Below are 20,052 nucleotides of genomic sequence, written 5' to 3' on the forward strand. Positions count from 1 at the left end.
ACATCTTCTCTAATGAGGGTACTGAGGATAGCATACTACCCCTTTTGTACTTTATCCTTCTAACATTTTCTTCATTGCATTGCACGGTTGTGTTACTACTTCACTTTGTCTCAAAAGATAGAATAAGAAACTAAGTCTCACGTATCCCAGGCTTGCCTTAGATTTGCTATGCAGCTGAGGATGACTTTGAACTTATGATCTACTTGTCTCTAATATACAAGTGCTAGGATTACAGGCATGCATCACTATGATTTGTTTAATGTTGGATTTAAACCCAGGACTTTGTACAGGCTAGGCAAGCACCAACTAAGTTATATCCATAAACCCAGATTATTAATTTTAGTGTAGTTAGGTTCCTGAATCCTTTTCCTTATGTTATGATTATTATCTGTGTACATAGCCAATTTCTTCAGTACTATTTAATTATAGGAATTAACCCTTTCTCACTGCTCTGCACTGTCACTGCTTCAGCAAAGTGGCTGATAAAAAATTAACTTGAATAAATTAGTAGCCTTCCTTTATACAAATGATAAACAAGCTGAGAAAGAAATTACGGAAACAACTCCCTTCACAGTAGTCGCAAACAATATAAAGTATCTTGGTGTGACTCTAACCAAGCAAGTGAAAGACTTGGTTAGAGTCTTTCACTTGCTTGGTTAGACCCATATGACAAAAACTTTAAGTGTCTGAAGAAAGAAATTGAAGAAGATCTCAGAAGATGGAAAGATCTCCCATGTTGATGGATTGACATGGTTAATAAAGTAAAAATGGCCATCTTGCTGAAAGCAATCTACAGATTCAATGCAATCCCCATCAAAAATTCCAACCCAAGAGCTAGATACACTGAATCTAATAGAAGAGAAAGTAGGAAAGAGCCTTGAACTCATTGGCCCAGGGGGAAATTTCCTAAATAGAACTCCAATGGCTTATGCTCTAAGGTCAAAAATTGATAAATGGGACTTCATGACACTGGAAAGCTTCTGTAATGCTAAAGACACTGTCAATAGGACAAATTCTCAAATTCATCTGGAATAACAAAAAACCCAGGATAGCAAAAACTATTTTCAACAATAAAAGAACTTCTGGGGGAATCACCATCCCTTGACCTTAAGCTGTACTACAGAATAATAGTGATTAAAAACTGCATGGTATTGGTACAGAGACAGACACATTGATCAATGGAATAGAATCAAAGACCCAGAAATAAAACTACACACTTATGGCCACTTGATCTTTGACAAAGAAGCCAAGCATATACAATGGGAAAAAATGCATCTTCAACAAATGGTGCTGGTCTAACTGGCTGGCTGTATGTATAAAAAAAAAAAAAAAAAAAAAAAAAGGAAAAAAAAAAGAAAGAAAGAAAAGAAAAAAAAGAAAGAAAAGAAAAAGAAAAAGAAAATAGACCCATATTTGCCACCTTGCACAAAGCTCAAGCCCAAGTGGATCATGGATCTCCACATAAAACCAGATACACTGAATCTAATAGAAGAGAAAGTAGGAAAGAGCCTTGAACTCATTGGCTCAGGGGGAAATTTCCTAAACAGAACTCCAATGGCTTATGCTCTAAAGTCAAGAATTGATAAATGGGACTTCATGACACTGGAAAGCTTCTGTAATGCTAAAGACACTGTCATAGGACAAATTGGCAACCTACAGATTGGAAAAAGTCTTCACTAACCCCACATCTGATAGAGGGTTAATATCCAAAATATATAAAGAACTCAAGAAGCTAACCACCAAAAAACCAAACAACCCAATCAAAAAATGGGGTATAGAACTCAACCAAGAATTCAAAACAGAGTACAGAGACAGAGGAATGACCCTGGCTGTCCTGGAACTCACCCCGTAGACCAGGCTGGCCTTGAACTCTGAAATCCTCCTGCCTCTGCCTCCCAAGTGCTGGGATTAAAGGTGTATGCCACCACTGCCTGGCTTAAGAGTGAGTTTTTTTTTGTTTGTTTGTTTTTGTTTTTAAACAATGTATTTTTACTTGAGTTATTTTTGGTTTTGTTTTCAAACTGCTTCTTATAGAAATACATATATTTCTTATATAGAAATACAGTTTGAACTAGTACCTGTGAATCTTTCTTTCTATTGACTCTTTCATTACATAATTATTTTATTTCTCTGTATCGTTATAGTTATTTTGTTTTCACACATATTCTTCTTCTATATCATAGGTTGGTCTGGACTTGATATGTAGGTGAAGATGCTCTTGACCTCCGGAAACTCTAGCCTCTCCTTCAAGTGATGGAATTATATACATGTGCCAGTACATTTGGTTTATGTGGGGTTGGGGACCAAACCTAGTATTTTATGTGTTGTAAAGTAACAGTCTATCACCTGAGCTATAGTCTGAGCCCCTCCATTATAGTTTAAAGTTAAGTTCTTTTTAAGCACTGAATAATTCTTCACCACAGGTACCACTTTATCTGTTTTTCTAGTGGGAAAAAAAAACCCACCCGTCTTGGCTGCATGAAATTTTAGCAGCTTATAACGAAGTTACTATAAAATCCCTTTTGCATTGCTAGGCATGATAGCTAGGGGTATATACAGTTTTTAGCATGGGGGTGGGGGTGGGGGGGTAGGGGTAGGGGTGGGGAGGCTGAGAGGAGGATCTCAAGCATGATGGCATTCTTTGCCCTGCCTCAGTAAATACAAGCTAAAACAAGTACCCATTTCATCCTCTGCATAGTCATGTCTGTGCTTTGATAGCCACTGAGGAGTAGGACTGCTGGATTATGGGAGTAAGTATTAGCTTCATGTGTCATGGCCCACACCTCAACGCTCGCCTTGGGGAAGCAGATACATGTTGACCTCTGTGAGCTACACGGTGAGCCCCTTCCTTAAAGAAAAGTGCGTAACTGTAAGCAAACCACTAGTTCCCACAGTAGCTGTGCTGTTTTGTGTCTACCAGTGATTCTCACATTCCTGTTCCTCATCCTCAGCAGCACATATCAGTGTCAGCATCAGTATTGGCCAGTCTCATAGATATGCAGCCTCATAGATATTTCTATTTACATTTGCTTAGTTACATATGACACTGCACATCTCTGTGTGAATGTGTGGTCTATATGGGTAGTGACCAAAGAAAGTATAGGTCGACTTCTGTAATGCCTTCCTCTGTCACTCTACCTTATTTTGCAGACAGTCTCACTTAACCTGGTACTCAGATTAACTGGTGACCAAGTTCCTGGGATTATCTGTATGCACTGCTGTGTCTGTGCTTTACATGGTGCTAGAGGTCTGAACTCAGGTCCTGATTCTTGTGCAGCATGCATTTTACTCACCCAGCAATCTCCACCCCTGAAAGTCTTCTATTTGTATATTCTGGATGAACTTTTGCTTTTGTTTTGTTTGGATGGCGGTAGTGGGAGTTGAACCTAGAGCCTTCCATATGCTAGGCAATAGAAATATATACCTCTTCCTTTTCTTTTTATACACTTAAACTTTTATGTTTGATTTTTGTTTCTCTGTTTATTGTGGGAGTCAGTATGTGTGCAAAGGATGGGGGTCTCTCCTTCCACCATGGGGCTTCTGTGGATACCAAATCAGGCTGTTAAACTTGACCACAATCACCTTCATCCGCCGAGCCATCTCCATCGCTGTGTTTCCCCTCCCCCATGTACTGTGTTGTGCTTTTCATTTGGTTTGATTTGAGGAGCTATATTTTTAATTTCTTTCAGATATGTCTTTTGCAAATGTTTGCTCTCATTCTGTGACTTTATATTTTCTCTTAATCAAGATTGCTTTCCGTGTGTGATCACTTATCTTTTTACAGTTCCTAAACTTATTTTATTAGCCTTTGTGTGTATATTGTCAGATGGCAACTTTGTAGCCTTGGTTCTCTCCCTTCCTTTCTAAGTGGGTTCTAGGGATTGGGAGCGAAGGACAGCCGTGTGGTAAATACTTTTGCTTGCTGAGCCATTTCACTAGTTCAAAAAATTGCTTTAAATTTTTTTCTTCTTAGCCAGTTTTACGGAGTTATGCTAAAACTATTAAATAAAATAGAATATATTTATTCTTCTAGGTGTGATTATAATTAATTTTACCTATAAATGTTTGGTAGAATTTTCTGGTCAATCTAGCTGGGCCTTTTATTTTCTTTGTAGAAGTCAGTTTTAAATGTTATTGAGACAAAGACTTCTAACATTGAAACCTTTTTTTAATTATATATATATATATATACATGTACATGGCATTGTGTGCATGAGGACATTTTAATAGAAGTATGTACTTATGTTGACATATATCTTTATAAAATATAGGAACCACAAATGAGAGAAAACAAAGTCTTTCTGGCTTAGTTTACTTACTATAATTTTGTCCAGTTGTTTTCCTGTGGATAGTATAACATTGCTCTTTATGAGAACTTTGGATATTCTTATCAGTTTATTTTTGTATTTTCCTTAGAATAAGGAAATTAGAATTGCAAAACTTGATGGTTTAAAAGTATTTATTTATAAAAAGTATATTTAGTCTTTGTTCTGCTTAAAATTTTATTTTTTTAAAAAAGATTGACTGTCTGTCTGTTTTTGTGAGTATGCACTATATGTTTTCAGGTATCCCCAGAAACCAGAAGGGAGGGCATTGGATTCTCTGGAGCTGCCTGATGTGGGAGCTGGGAATCAAACCAGATCACAGTGAAAGAGCAGGAAGTCCTTTGAGCTCTTGAGCCATCTTCCCAGCCCCACCCACCGCTGTCTTAAAAAGATTTTGTTCTGGTTATTTGTGCTTTATCTTTTCTCTTAATTGTCTTATTAGAAATCAATTCATTATTTATTTTAAGGTAAATAGTTTGTAGTGTTTTGAAATTCTGTAGTGTGCTTACTATTACATAAATTTCAGCTCACCTGTGAGACATAGAAATGGTATTTTGCAAATAATATTCATGATACTGTGTTGGCTGGGCATTGGCTCAGTGGATAAAATGCTTTCTGTGTGAGTATCTGAGTTGGAATTTCCAGAACCAATGTAGATCTGGGTAAGATAGTGTGTGTCTGTGATCTTAGGTCTTCTGTCAAGGTGGTAGCCAGAGACAGGAGAGTCCCTTTAAACTCAACACTCAGCTGACTACACACACAAAGATCTGCTTTGCTTTGCTTTGCTTTGCTTTTCTTTTCTTGACTGAGTTCAATTTATTTTATTAGATATTTGCTTTATTTACATTTCAAATGGTATCTCCTTTCTGAATTACCCTTCCGAAAACCCCCTATCCCATCTCCCCCCCCCCCCCCCCCCAACACACACACACTTTCCTGACCTGGCATTCCCCTACACTGGGGCATTGAGCCTTCACAGGACCAAAGGTCTTTCCTTTCATTGATGTCTAACAAGGCCATCCTCTGCTATATGTAGCTGGAGCTATGGGTCTCTCCATGTGTACTCTTTGGTTGGTGGTTTAGTCCCTGGGAGCTCTGGGGATACATACCATTGTTCCTCTTAAGGGACTGCAAACCTCTTCAGCTCCTTGGGTCCTTTCTCTAGCTCTTCCATTGGAGACCCTGTGCTCAGTCTATTGGTTGGCTGTGAGCCATGGGTATTTTGATCCCCCTTCTAAGAAGGATCAAGGTATCCACACTTTGGTCTTCCTTCTTCTTGAGCTTCATGTGGTCTGTGAGTTCTATCTTGGGCGTTCCGAGCTTCTGGGCTAATATCCACTTATCAGTGAGTATTCTTTTGTGATTGGGTTACCTCACTCAGAATGTTGCCTGAGAATTTCATAAAGTCATTGTTTTTAATAGCTGAGTAGTACTCCATTGTGTAAATGTACCACATTTTCTGGATCCATTCCTCTGTTGAGGGACATCTAGGTTCTTTCCAGCTTCTGGCTATTATAAATAAGGCTGCTATGAACATAGTGAAGCATGTGTCCTTATTACATCTTAGAGCATCTTCTGGGTATATGCCCAGGAGTGGTATAGCTAGGCCCTCAGATAGTACTATGTCCAGTTTTCTGAGAAACCGCCAAAGTGATTTCCAGAATTGTTGTACCAGCTTGCAATCCCACCAGCAAAGAGGAATGTTTCTCTTTCTCCACATCTTTTTCAGCATTTGCTGTCCCCTGAATTTTTGATCTTAGCCATTTTGACTGCTGTGAGGTGGAATCTTGGGGTTGTTTTGATTTGCATTTCCCTGATGATTAAGGATGTTGAATATTTCTTTGGGTGTTTCTCAACCATCTGGTATTCCTCAGTTGAGAATTCTTTGTTTAGCTTTGTACCCCATTTTTAATAGGGTTATTTGGTTCTCTGGAGTCTTAACTTCTTGAGTTCTTTGTATATATTTGATATTAGCCCTCTATCAGATGTGGGATTAGTAAAGATCTTTTCCCAGTCTGTTGGTTGCTGTTTTGTCTTATTGACAGTATCCTTTGCCTTACAGAAGCTTTGTAATTTTATCAGGTCCCATTTGTTAATTCTTGATCTTAGAGCATAAGCTATTGGTGTTCTGCTCAGGAAATTTTCCCCTGTGCCCATGTGCTCCAGGTTCTTCCCCACTTTCTCTTTTGTTAGATTTAGTGTATCCCGTTTTATGTGGAGGTCCTTGATTCAGTTGGACTTGAGCTTTGTACAGGGAGATAAGAAATACCTTGGTGTGACTCTAACCAAGCAAGTGAAAGATCAGTATGGCAAGAACTTCAAGTCTCTGAAGAAAGAAATCAAAGAAGATCTCAGAAGATGGAAAGATCTCCCATGTTCATGGATTGGCATGGTTAATATAGTAAAAATGGCCATCTTTCCTAAAGCAATCTACAGATTCAATGCAATCCCTATCAAACTTCCAACTCAATTCTTCATAGAGTTAGAAAGAGTAATTTCCAAATTTTTCTGGAATTACAAAAAAAAAAAAAAATCAGGATAGCGAAAACTATTCTCAAGAATAAAAGAACTTCTGGTGGAATCACCATCCTTGACCTCAAGCTATCCTACAGAGCAACAGTGATAAAAACTGTATAGTATTGGTACAGTGACAGGCAGGTAGATCAATGGAATAGGATTGAAGATCCAGAAATGAACCCTCACACCTATGGTCACTTGATCTTTGATAAAGGAGCTACATCCATCCAGTGGAAAAAAAGCATTTTCAACAAATGGTGCTGGGTCAACATGTAGAAGGTACAAAGCTGCCTTAAGGTGAAAGTGAAGGACCCACCTTAGAGGCTGTCCTCTGACGTCCACAAAGATGGCTTTACACAAATGCCACCACAGGTAAACACATCATGTAGTTACATTTGCACACAAAGATAAAAGGGCCCTGTACATCATTTCAAAATACTTTATTGAAGTTAAGTGATATCTGATTGTAAGTATGGAATGTGTATTAGTGTTTTACCTTTATGTATACATGTGCACTACATGAATGCCTGATGCTTGCAGAGGCCAGAGCGGAGCCTCAGATTCCTTGGAACTGGGGTTACAGAAGATTGTGAGCTGCCAGATGGGTCCTAGTACTTGAACGTGAGTCTTCTGGAAGAGTAGACATACTCTTACCTGCTTAGCCAGCTCTCCAGTTCCTAGTCAGTTTAGAATTATGAGGTTCTTGTTTTTATTTCTTGAGATCTCATTCTCTCCTCCACTGGATTTTTCTACCTCAGCCTCCAGAATGCTGGGATTATAGATGTGTACTACTACATCCATCTTTATGTTGAATTGTTACTTTGAGGTAATTGTAGACTTTATTTTTTTTTTTTTTGGAGGGATACTTTTGTGACTATGTGATTATGATTATGTGTATATTTTGATGTCAGCATATAGTGAATGAAGTTCATTTAGTGTTTGTTCTGTTATCCAACAGTATTTGCTCATTTTCAATTGAGAAGTATTAATGGGAACAATTTGGGGACTTTTCTAGTAATAGACAGTTGTTATTCTTTGTGTTTGGAAATTCAAAAGAAAAAGGAACACTAGGTTTACCTATTTTTAGTTTTTCGAAAGCCACTGTAGGAATCCCCTCATCTAACACTACTTCCTGTGTGTCACTGTTCTTGATTCCTGCTCGATAGCTAGCCATACTCCCAAGCATCTGGTTAGGAACCAGTACTTTAAGGGCCATTAGTAGTTTATAAAAATCATGGTGATGTTCACTTAACATAAGGGCGGAACAGCTTTGTAGTTTTAAATGAGCCAGAATTTCTGTCTTAAAGTATGTCTTCAGCGCTGATTAGTGCCTTCTTGTGGCAATTGGAATTATGTGATTTCTGTAATAAAGTACATGCACTCTGTCATGGCAAATGCTACTTGTTACTTGGCAATAATTGTGTATACAATTTAGCAAAACAATCTTTTAAAGGAGAATAATTTAAAAAAGTATTTCACTTTAAAAATGAAAATTCCTATTCCCAAAGTGTTATCTTATATCTTACTCTTAGTTTAAGTTATTATAAAAACTATACAAATGAAGCCAGTCATGATGTCATGTATCTTAATTTCAGCACTCAGGAGGCAGAGGCAGAGGTAGAGGCAGATGCATCCCTGTGAGGTTTCAGGTCAGCCAAAGCACTGAGGCCTTGTCTTAAACAACAGCAAAACCCTGTTCCACTGAAGATAATAAGATATATGCTAAGGAATAATAGATGCTTTTAAAAGTTGGAGATAAAGTCTAACTGGTAACATTTAAGAAAATGCTGAGGAAATGTAGTTTTTAGAAAGCAAATTAAAGGAATTAGAGGTGCACGCTTAATAGTATATCGGCAAACTTCCAGAGATGCATGTGCATGGCAGTTAGAGGCATGCTGACTTTTACATGTCAGCCAGCTTTTATTCTCTTCCTTTCCTAGTGTCTATTTGTATGGACAGTGATTTATTTTACTTTTCAAGGGGTTTTATCAAGTTTTCTGTGAACATTTTTTTTAATTACTACTACTATATATAGCTGCTACCAGCAATGGTTCAAGGTTTTCATGGTTGAATTTCTTAGCTGTTAAAACATTGCTAAGATTTTCTCATTTTGTTATTGAGGTTTGGAGATATAGCATATAGCTTCGCTTTGTATTTGACTCCAGTAAGCTGATGCCCTTAGTTGTGCCCCTTATAGTATATTACTGACATATTGTCATTTACATTCTAAGAGGAGAGAAGAACTGGACTAAATCAGTTTAATTCAGATTTGTGTATGCCTGCTGTTAGTATGTTCTATTAATGTGTTTTATTTGCTATGTAGGCTATAGGAGCAGACAGTGTTTAAAGGACATCAAAAACTCTGCCCTGTTTCATCTTTCCTCTCCTCTCCTCTCCTCTCCTCTCCTCTCCTCTCCTCTCCTCTCCTCTCCTCTCCTCTCCTCTCCTCTCCTCTCCTCTCCTCCCTCTCTCCTCCCCTCTCCTCCCCTCTCCTCTCCTCCCCTCCCCTCCCCTCCCCCTCCCCTCTCCTCCCCTCACCCCTCCCCTCCCCTCCCCTCCCCTCCCCTCCCCTCCCCTCCCCTCCCCTCCCCTCCCCTCCCCTCCCCTCCCCTCCCCCCCCTCCACTTCCCCTCCCCTCCTCCTCCTCTTCTCCCCTCCCCTCCCCTCCCCTCCCCTCCCCCCCTCCACTTCCCCTCCCCTCCTCCTCCTCCTCTTCTCCCCTCCCTTTCCCTCCCCCCCTTCCCCCTCCCCCTCCCCTCCTTCCCCCTCCCCTCCCCCTCTCCTCCTCTCCCCTCCCCTTCCCTCCCCCTCCCTTCCCCCCTCCCCCTCCCCTCCTCCTTCCCCCTTTCCCCTTCCCCCTTTCTCCTCCTTTCCCCTTTCCCTTACCTTTCTTCTATCCTCTTTTCTTTTCTTTTCTTTTCTTTTCTTTTCTTTTCTTTTCTTTTCTTTTCTTTTCTTTTCTTTTCTTTTCTTTTCTTTTCTTTTCTTTTCTTTTCTTTTCTCTCTCTCTCTCTCTCTCTCTCTCTCTCTCTCTCTCTCTCTCTCTCTCTCTCTCTTTCTTTCATTTTCTTTATTTACATTTCTAATGCTTTCCCCTTTCCATGTCTCCCCTTTGGAAAACCCCTATCCCTTCGCCCGCCGCACCCACCCATCCTGTCCTCCCACCCTGGCATTCCCTTAATCTCATTAGGTAGTCCATGCCAATGGAGAAGAATCACACAAACATCCTACATCTCCCTCCAATGACAGCTAAAGACTACACAAGTATCAAAAACGTTCCAGTTTCAGAAAAGTTATTGTATTTGAAGTTGTGACTTGACTAGTAAAGAGATGTTATGCCAGGTGTCATGCTAGTGCACCTGTAATCCTAGCACCCTTGGAGGGAAAGGCAGCCTGGCATATGAAGTGAGATCCCTATAGCTAAACACCACAGAATGGAGATTGTTAAAATCTTGAATATTCTCATGGTCTGTGATTATGCCCTATGATACACTGAAAAGGTTCCAGTGGCTTCCTGGAGTCTGCACTTGTTCGCTATAGTGGTCTGTTCTCAGATTCATGCGGTAGAATGCATAGTTACCGTGCAGCTCATTTGAGGTCTGTAACCTGTCACGTCCACCTTCGCCAGCAAAGATTATGCGACACAAGGAGTTTCTTCCTGTAATGGTTTATTCCGGAAACCTTGACTTAAGTTTATTCTTGTATTGGCGGCCCCGGGCTCTCTCCCAGCCTCACCTTAAGTACCCTTGCTAGCCTCATTTGCCCCGGGAGATAACCAGCCATATTCTCATAGGTGAACTCAGTGAGTTCTTCATTAGCATGTAAGTGAGATAAGGAATGCAGCACACTGCGCATGTGTTCCAGTGATTTACTACCAGGGAGTAGCATGTGGCCAGCGCCATCTTGTAACAGAGAAGAACAAAGGGTGGCTCACTACAGTGACCTGTCATAAGAAAGCTTTTAACATTGTGTAGACTCTTAAAATTGTCTGTACATAGAGATAATACAGGCTTTACCCTCAAATATTAATGCTAAAACTGAAGTTATATCCATTTCTTTACATGTCTTTTAGGAAAAATATAGAAGAATGAGAAATACTGTGGTTAGTATTTATGTCCCATAGCTTACTCCACTTTTCTAATTACTTTTTAATCATTCCAAAGTTCTAAAGGCAGTATTTGTTCATCCATAGTGTTTTGATGTGGATTGTGAGTATAGCTGTATATAGAGGACTTTATGTATGACGCTGTAAGGTCAAGCCCTAGTGCCACAAACAAAACCCACTTGGAGTTTTGTGTAATTAAGAATGAGAAACCGCTGAGTGACATAGAACCATAATTCCAGTACTTGGGAGGCTTAGGTAGCGACCACCAGTTAGAAGCCCTCTTGGGCTGGGACTGCAGGTAAGTGTGTCTTAAGAAAGGAAAACAAGGGGCTGCAGAGATAGTTCAGGGGTAAATAACACTGGCTGATTTTCTAGAAGGCTCGGATTTGATTTTTCAACACCTATGTGGGAACTTAAAACCATCTTTTTAAAAAAATTATTATTTTTTTTTTTGTATATTACATCCTGACCGCAGTTTCCCCTCCCCCGAGCCTTCCCCTCTCTTCCCCATGTCTATTCCCTCTACTTGGCCTTCCTTCAGAAAAGAGCAAGTCTCTCAGGGACACCAAACACGGCATGACAAGCAACAATAAGACCAGGCATATCAAGGCTGGACGAGACTACCCAGTAGGAGGGACAGGCTCCCAGCAGCAGGCAAGTGGGTCAGAGACAGCCCCTGCTCCCACTGTTAGGGCCGTGCTCTCACTGTTTAGGGATCCCACAAGAACACATAGCTATCCAGCCATAACGTGTTTCAGAAGACCTAGGTCAGACTCCCGCAGGCTCTATGGTCTCTGCGAGTCCCTGTGAGTCAGGTCAGTTGACTCTGCAGGCCATGTTCTTGGAGTGTTCCTAACCTTCCTGCTTCTTCAGGTCCTTCCTACACCTCCTCAACAGGACTCGGGAGCTCTGCCTAATGTTGGCTGTGGGACTGACTCTGTATCTGCTCCCATTAGTTGCTGGATGGATCTGGCTGTTCTCTCTGATGACAGTTTATGCTAGGCTCCAGTCCCAGAACACTCTGCAGGCTGAAGAGTTTGTGGCTGGGTTGGTGTCCCTGTCCCTCCACTTTAAGCCTTACCTGCTTTCAGAAGATGCCTGGGTCAGGCCCCTGACCCCCATTACTAGGAGTCTTTGCTAACCATCTCTGTGTCTCAAGTTCAGAACTCAAGATCTGACCAATCAGAGGCCCTCTTTTGGCCTCTTTGGACACTAGGCATGCATGTGGTACACCAGACATATATGCAGGCAAGATATCCATACACATATAATTGTTTTTTTTTTTTTTTTAGGTGAAAACAAAAACAAAACAAAATGACATAATGGATGTTCTAGAGATCTGAATAGGAAGAAAAGAAAGGCTGATTTAGGGAATGAAACCATGTTAGACTGGCTTTCACTCCTTACTCAGTCCGCAGCTCCTGTGTACGCACACCTTAACCGAGGTCTCTATATCAGGGCCTTACCCAACTGCTGTCCAGTTACAGACATTTTATTATACCATAGGTCAAAGCCAACCTTTTGTTAGTATTTAAGTCACATATTTGGTAAAATTTTAGGATGGAATTAAGCTCATTATCATCCTTAATACATGGTTGTGGGCATGCTTTTACTAGTTCTTCAATTAAATCTTCATAATTTTTTTAGTATAATATTAATCATCTCATTTCCAGAGACACTAGTAATTTTATCAGAATTATTGTTGGTTGTTAAGTTTTTTGAGATGTAGAAGCAGGTAATCGAAGCTAGCCTTGAACTTTCTGTGTATCGGAAGTTGACTGTAAACCTTTGATTTTCCTGCTTTCATCTCATGAATGTTAGGATTACAAGCCTGTGAAAACACACCCAGTTTTATGTTGTACTGGCTTCATGCATGCTAGGCAAATACCCTGTCTGCCTGAGGTACACCCAGCCCCATTCTGACATTTTACCCCACCCCCTTTTTCTTGGCAGTAGTATTACTTTCGTGTTACTATCTTACTGTATGGAAGACAATAATTGTGTGATCGTGTTTCATAGTTATCTATTAGAGAAATCCCTCCCTCCCTCCCTCCCTCCTTCCCTCTCTCCCTTCCTCCCTCCCTGTGTGTGTGTGTGTGTGTGTCTGTCTGTCTGTCTGTCTGTCTGTCTGTCTGTCTAGGGAGATCAACCTTGGATATTAATTCATAGATGCTACCCACCTTGTTTTTTAGATGTTCTCTTTCTTGGCCCAAAATGTAGCAGTTAGACTAGGTGATCCTGCCCATGCCTCCTGGTGCTTGAATTACGAGCTGCTGCCACCACACCTGGCTCGTTCACATGGATCTTGGGGATCCTCCTCAGGTTTTCATGCTTGTGCAGCAAACACTTTACTGATGAATTTATCACTCTAGTTTCCTCACTTTCTATTATTATGCATTCTTGTGTTAAAGGCAGCATACTGTATAAATAAGTTTTTTTTTATTTTATTCTTTTCCCACCTTGTAGGTTGCTTCCACAGAATGTTGGTCTTCTCTATGTTGGAGGTTATGAAAGACCCTTTGCTCAAATCAAGGTATGATTGTTCATTTTTCTGGGTGTTTTTCTTTGATGTTTACTTATTTGTATCCCTCTGTTTAGTAAAAACTTAGTAAAACCACCAGTGTCATCAAAGATGTGGTGAATATGAAGGAATAATTTCATGGATGGATTTTGTTAATGGCTGCTGCAAAAGTTGTTAAGCAATTTTAGACCCAGTGTTTAAAACTCTGCTCATTCTAGAGTTGACTTTCAACAGTGTTTTTAGGATATGTGCTCTCCTTTATTGGGGAATGATTTACAGATGCATACTGTAATTAGTCATCTAGTTTGATAAAAGCTAGCATATGTACTTATGTAAAAATTATTAAGATAATGAAATATATCACTTGAAAAAACATTCAGGATCGTTTAGAACATTTTTCTTTCTGCTCTTGTTTTTGAATCTTGTCTCCTAGAAACTACTAAAGTAACTTATATTGTAGAGGAATTTATATACTTTAGTATTTATGTGAGTGGAATCACACATTTCATCCCATTCTCTTATGTTCCTATCTTTCACTTAGCATGATTATTTTGAAATTCATCTATACTCTTGCACTTTCAATTACTACTTTTCTTTCTGTGATCATGTTAGAAATTGAACCAAGTGGCTTGTATATGCTAGGCACTACTGTTACTATTTGCATGTAGTTTTTCAGTGGGAATATGTGCTTTCTTTTCTCTTGGATAGAAGGGTATCCTGTATTATATCAATCTATATAAAAGGGCTTATTTGGATTCTGTTTGGGATTATGTTGAATCTATAGATTTCAGTAAAATTGAAATTTTAACAATATTGTGATATGAAATACTGGATTTGGTTCCCAGGAGAGGAAGGGAGGTAGTTAGATTTAAATAATAGAGGGTCATTTAGTTCACCAGGCAAGGATGAATCTCTCTATTTAATCCAGCTTTAATGCCTCTCAGTATATTTTCTTGTTTTGGTGGTCTTACACAGTTTTACAATGCATGACCATCTGTATTTCATATTTTTGTTACAAGTATGTTTGTTTCAGTTTCTGAATGTTTATTGCTAATGTGCAAAAAGCTGATTTTAAATATGGTGACTTTGAATTCTGTAGTATTATACTCAATTATTGGTTCTAGTAGTGATTTTTGTGGATTTTATAGCATTTCTTTACATAATTATGTGATCCACTGAAAAAGGCTATCCTTGTCTGATCTGGGTGCATTTCACTGCAGTTTCTTTATTGTTCTGACTGTAGTCTATAACGCCAAGCTGAACAGTAATGGTTAGAGCAGATATCCTTGGCCATCTTTATATCTTAAAAGGAATATTTAGTCTTTTGTCAAAATTGTTTCCATAGTAATATTAGTTAAGAATTGATCAAATGGGCTTGGGAGAATACAGAGGACTAGAGTTTGGTTCCTAGCACTTGGACAGCTCATAACTAGCTGTAACTATAGTTCCAGCACATCCACCTATCTCTTCTGGCCTTTGTGGGTACCTGTCACACAAACAATGAAATACTTTTTTAAGAGCTGATTAATTCTAGTTAGCATTGTTGTAAGAAATGAGAGAAAAAATAGGACTGGGAGATGGCACATTAGGTAAGGCACTTCCTGTGTGAGTGTGAGGGGCATGAGTTTGACCATAAAGCTGGGTGTGCTACATCGTGTCTGTAGTCCAGTGCTCATATGCTGAGAGGAGAGGCAGAGCACACAAACAAAGACACCATGTGTGGAAGTTGAAGCCTCACAACAGGGTTGTCCCCGACCTTTATATGCGTGCTGTGGCACATATGGAAGCATACTTAGATATTTGAATGTATGTGTATCTCCCCTGCCCCACATACACATTAAATACACACCAGAGAGGGAGGGAAATGGGAAAAAAAATTATCAAGGCAGTAATGAAAGGCAAGATTTAAACCTTTTCTTTTTCTTTGTTATTGTAACTTTCTGTTAATGTTTTGTAAGAGGTCTTGTTAATCCCACCAGTCAAGAATAAGATCACTACCACAGATTTTGAGCCAAATTTGAAGCAAGCTTTATTAAATACTGGCCAGGGTGATGGATGCTGGTCAGGTCTGTACTGAGGAATTACCAGAGAATGGCTTCAAATTATGTTAGTTCCACACTTCCACAGGCTCTGTTCATCCTGCTTTTGTCAGTCGGGGGCAGGCGTCCATCCTGGCGACCATTTGGAACAGTTTGTAGTCAGCAGCTGTTTTCTGGATGGTGTCTGATGGGAATCTGCTGAGGCAGATGCAAGTGGGCACAGAAGTTACATTTTAGGAACGTAAAGGAAAAATCTTACATTTGGAACTTTCAGGCCCATAGTCCCTGTAGTTGGAGGAGGGAGGTGTCCCAGGAAGGGGCAGTTGCATAGCCACACCCTCAGGAACAGGCAGGTAGGGAGGGTAGGAAACTTAGGCTGTGCTTCTCTGCTGTCCATTTGACCTATGAGAGGGCATTCCAACTTGTATGTCTTCCTCAACTCCCTGAAGCTGACAATTTACAAAAAGAGATAAAACTGTCTTAGCTATATTAGCATTACCACTGTTTGTAACCTATACTAAAATTCACAGTGTGGAAAAAGAAGCTAATAGGTGTTTGAGTCACAGCAAAAGCTTTGTCCTGATTTAAAAAGAATGAAAATTCTTTTATGTGTCCAGAGAGTTGGATATGTATGTATTGGACAGAGGTGTTTTTAGCCTGATGAGAAGCACTTGTAAGTTTATATTTTGAAGATAACAAAGGGGAAACTGAAATCTTGAGCTCGTGATTGATGGTAGTAGTGCTTTAACAGTTTACCAGACCTCCCCTGATCAATGAATGCTAAAACTCTGACACTTCGAAATCTTAATATAACAATAGCATAAAGAAGAGGGAGGAAATCTCAAACATTCTTTATTACTTAAATCTCTTCCTTATACTTCTACAACTTGTATTACATACCTTAAAACATTTTCCTAGACTCTCAGAAATGACTTACACTTTCTCATCCTCAGACTTCTACACACCTTATAACACTCTCTGAGATCCTCAGAGCTTACATAAACGTAAAACCTTTTCATCTCATCTAGTCATTTACCAGAAACACAAGTAGTTATTATTGAGAACAGTCATTGCAGAGCAAATTCTTTTAAATAAAGGAATAGTAAAAAAACAAAAACAAAAAAATCTGAAACTTGTTTAGTCTTTAATATAAAGTCTTCTAGCAAGGCAAACCTGCCTACCTGTCTCAGTAGAAGTTCTAGTAACTTCAGGAAAAGGCCAGGGCTGATTTTTACATATGAAATGAACTTCAAGGTAGTAGCATCCTCTAGGAAGGAGCTGATTGCCTGCTGCTGTTAAACTGATGAATGTACATTTCCCTTGCCTTAAACACCATCAGAGATTTGAGAAGAATAAATTATAGTAGGAAGTATAATCCAAATGGCCTATGTGTAAATTAAAATGAGAGAGACATTTTACCCACTACCTAGTTGTTTGCCATGGGCTCATGTGGTCTTAATGACTTAATTGGTGGCAATAGTCAGTATTCATCTGTCATATGGGACAGCATTTGATCTTGAGCCACACAGAGCAGCATTAGCCTTTGGCTACCAGACCCAGGTCCAAGAGATTTTCCTGTAGATGAACCTGAGAGGCTGACTTCTGTTTGACCAAGCAGAGTAGAGTGCCCAACAGTGTTCACAGCCTTGTGCAGAGCCCTGGCGACAGTCAAGACATAGGGAAGTTTCTCTCAGTGATTACTCTTACTACAACCCCAGTGGGACAGTGGGTGTCCCATTGTATTTGGAGACCTTAGAGTTCCTTCTAAGTTCTCATATAATGGGATGCTTTTTAAGTTAACATTTAAAATACCATAGTCATCAGATCTCTGAGGAATTTGGGGACCATCTATTAAGTTTACTTGTGTTAGGTGCCACCTTGAGAACCTTGAGCGTTAGGAGGCAAAAGGTTCTTCCTGTAATTAATTACATTTGAACTGAGCATGCCTCTTCTTAGATTCCATGTCTTAACCATTTTTAAAAGTTTATAACAAGTTAGTAGCTTTTATAAGATTAGGATTTTACAGCTTTATCTCTGTTAAGTTTGAACCTTATAATATTTTTGGAATTGAAGCTCTTTTAGTATAAAAATTAATCTTTAAATCACACAGTCCATAAGGAAACTGGTAACTACTTTCCTGGTGCTTTTCTAGTGTACCATTTCAGAATATTACAGTTTCTTGTATGACTCAGTTTATCAAAATATCTAAAGCTTAACAAGGTTATCAAAGACAAGGTGGTTAGACCTACATCTGCACATCAGTCTCTGCAAGCCTGAAGAGACTTCAGGTAAGAAGGGACATTCTGTGGGCTCATTCCCAGACTGCTTAGGCAATTATCTTGCTGCATCCTAGTTTCTGGTGTTTGGTGATTATAGCAGTAGCCACAATCTTTCCTATCTATCTATCTATCTATCTATCTATCTATCTATCTATCTATCTATCTATCTATCTATCTATCTTATCTAATCTATCTTATCTATTTAAAGATTACATATTAATAAAGATATCATAATATAAAACATTTTATAAATGTCCCCTAGCCTAATAAATTTAAATACTTTAAAAACTGATCTTTAAAAAAATCCAGTTTTTTAAATTTATATTTCTTTTTAAAGAAGTTTAAAAACTAAGCCATAGGCTCCTGAAATATCGAAAATAAAGTACCCTTTTTAAAGTACCCTATTTTACTTCAAGTAGGAAGAGACAGGGTATAACCACAGTAAAGCAAAACTAAAATTTCAGCAATGCAAACAATTCAGCGCTCAATATCTGGTATTCATTCATAGTCCCTGGACTTCCTCAAGGGGCTTAGGTCAGCTCTCCTGCCCCAGCTTTGGCAGTGCTTACAGCCTGTCTTCTATGCTCCATCTGGCTCCATTTTATTATGGCTGTTGTTTCTGGTAGTCATCATTTGGCACAAGCATTTCCAAAACTGCTGGGGTCCCTCTCCTGGGCTCTTTTTAGAAACTTCAGCCCTGAGATACAATGCAAAGTCTCAGCTGCTCTTCATGACCCCTTTATGACTTTAACAACTGGGTGACTGTGTTATAACGTTAGGCTACCAGCACAAGGTACTTCCTTGTATATAAATGGAGATGCAGCTTTAATTCATAATTAAAGAAGGCACTGTTTTAAATGTTATCTTTCATAAACCTCATTTTTTATGACTTTGTTTTCAGAACAGGAATTATATAACAATCCATACTAGTTCAAAATATCTTGGAGACCTGGATATCTTCCATCAAGACGGTGGTCAAGTCTCCTGACATTCACCCTCTCCAGCTCTAGCAAAGATGGCTGCCAGCCATGTGGCTGCTTCCATCCTGGCTGGGGACAGCAGATAAAGCAAGCCACATGTTGCTTATATCCCAAAAGGGTGTCACTACACATGACTCCCTTAGCATCTTTATGTATAGATTCTTAATTTTCAACAAACACCCTGTGTTACAAGTTTTAAGTTAACTTTTTTGCTGCAATTTTAGCCATACTCAATAAACTTTCAAATCTTGAAGTACAGAAAGTTCTCATGATAGTCTTACAAATCTTGAGATATGGTTTATGTCTTAGCAAAGGTATTAGGCAGTAAATGAAACCAGTAGTCCAATTTCTGTCTGTTTTTCTTTTTTGTCTTTTCCTCATCACAGAATCAGATGGCTTGCCTGACACAGGACAAGGAGGAAAATGCTTTTAAATAAGTATGCTTGGGTCTAGAGAAGGGAGGGCCATAGTCTAACTCCAGAGCTAGCTTTTCAGTAATGTAGAACAGCATAATACAACTTTAATATTACCTACACCCAAAAGACATTAGAGTCCTGCTAAACTGAATCCAGTGACCAGAAAGCGCAGAGATAAATTTTTAGCCCTGGCTATCAGAGTAGCTTTGGGAGGCGGCTTTAGTGTTGGTGTCTGGTGTCTGGTGTCTGGTGTCTGGTGGTGGCAGAGATAGCAAAAACAAAACCAGTTGTACAGAACCCAGAAAAGCCCACATACGCAAAGGAGACCAGTCAGAAACAAAACATGTAATCACCATCATTCATATATTCAACTGTCCCTGATCCATATTTATCTTGGCTACCAAGATTGGGCAACAAAACTTACAGACATACCAGAAAACACAGGCAGGCAGGCAGGCAGGCAGGCATGCAGACAGACAGACAGACAAAGCCTTCTAAACAACTAGAACCAGGTAGGTGACATCTTGCTCCTTGACCTGAGCCAGAATGTATTCAGGTTCTGTTAAACCCATCCACATCCCAGATTGGGATCCCACAGCCCATAACCAGACTGTGACTTATTGGGGAGGCCTCCAGAGATGGCTGCTGCTTTTCTCAGCACTGCAGTTTGCTCTGGTAGTCAAGGAGAACAAAAGCACTGCGAGGAGTCTTGGGACATGTGAAGATGCGCGCCTCCTGAGGTGGCTGGCCCTTCAGCACTGTAGTTTGTAGGGAAGATCCTGTTTTAGAATTTGCATGGATGGTGGTCTGATCTCACTGGGGGCCTCCAGAAAAGCGTTAAGTCCATTGAGTAAAAATAAGACCACTATC

At 39.6% G+C, this 20,052-nt stretch overlaps 1 protein-coding gene across 4 annotated transcripts in view; it reads left to right on the top strand.

Moving 5' to 3' along the window:
• Positions 1–20,052, top strand: part of Rngtt (RNA guanylyltransferase and 5'-phosphatase) — a 228,913-nt gene that overhangs the window by 140,884 nt on the left and 67,977 nt on the right. For all 4 annotated transcript variants that reach the window (XM_052176203.1, XM_052176206.1, XM_052176204.1 and 1 more), the window contains one exon: positions 13,414–13,480. In XM_052176203.1, coding sequence (XP_052032163.1) covers positions 13,414–13,480 — 67 coding nt within the window. The remainder of the gene's footprint in view (positions 1–13,413; positions 13,481–20,052) is intronic.

The sequence above is a fragment of the Apodemus sylvaticus genome, chromosome 3 (assembly GCF_947179515.1).
Source record: "Apodemus sylvaticus chromosome 3, mApoSyl1.1, whole genome shotgun sequence".
NCBI classification, from domain to species: domain Eukaryota; kingdom Metazoa; phylum Chordata; class Mammalia; order Rodentia; family Muridae; genus Apodemus; species Apodemus sylvaticus.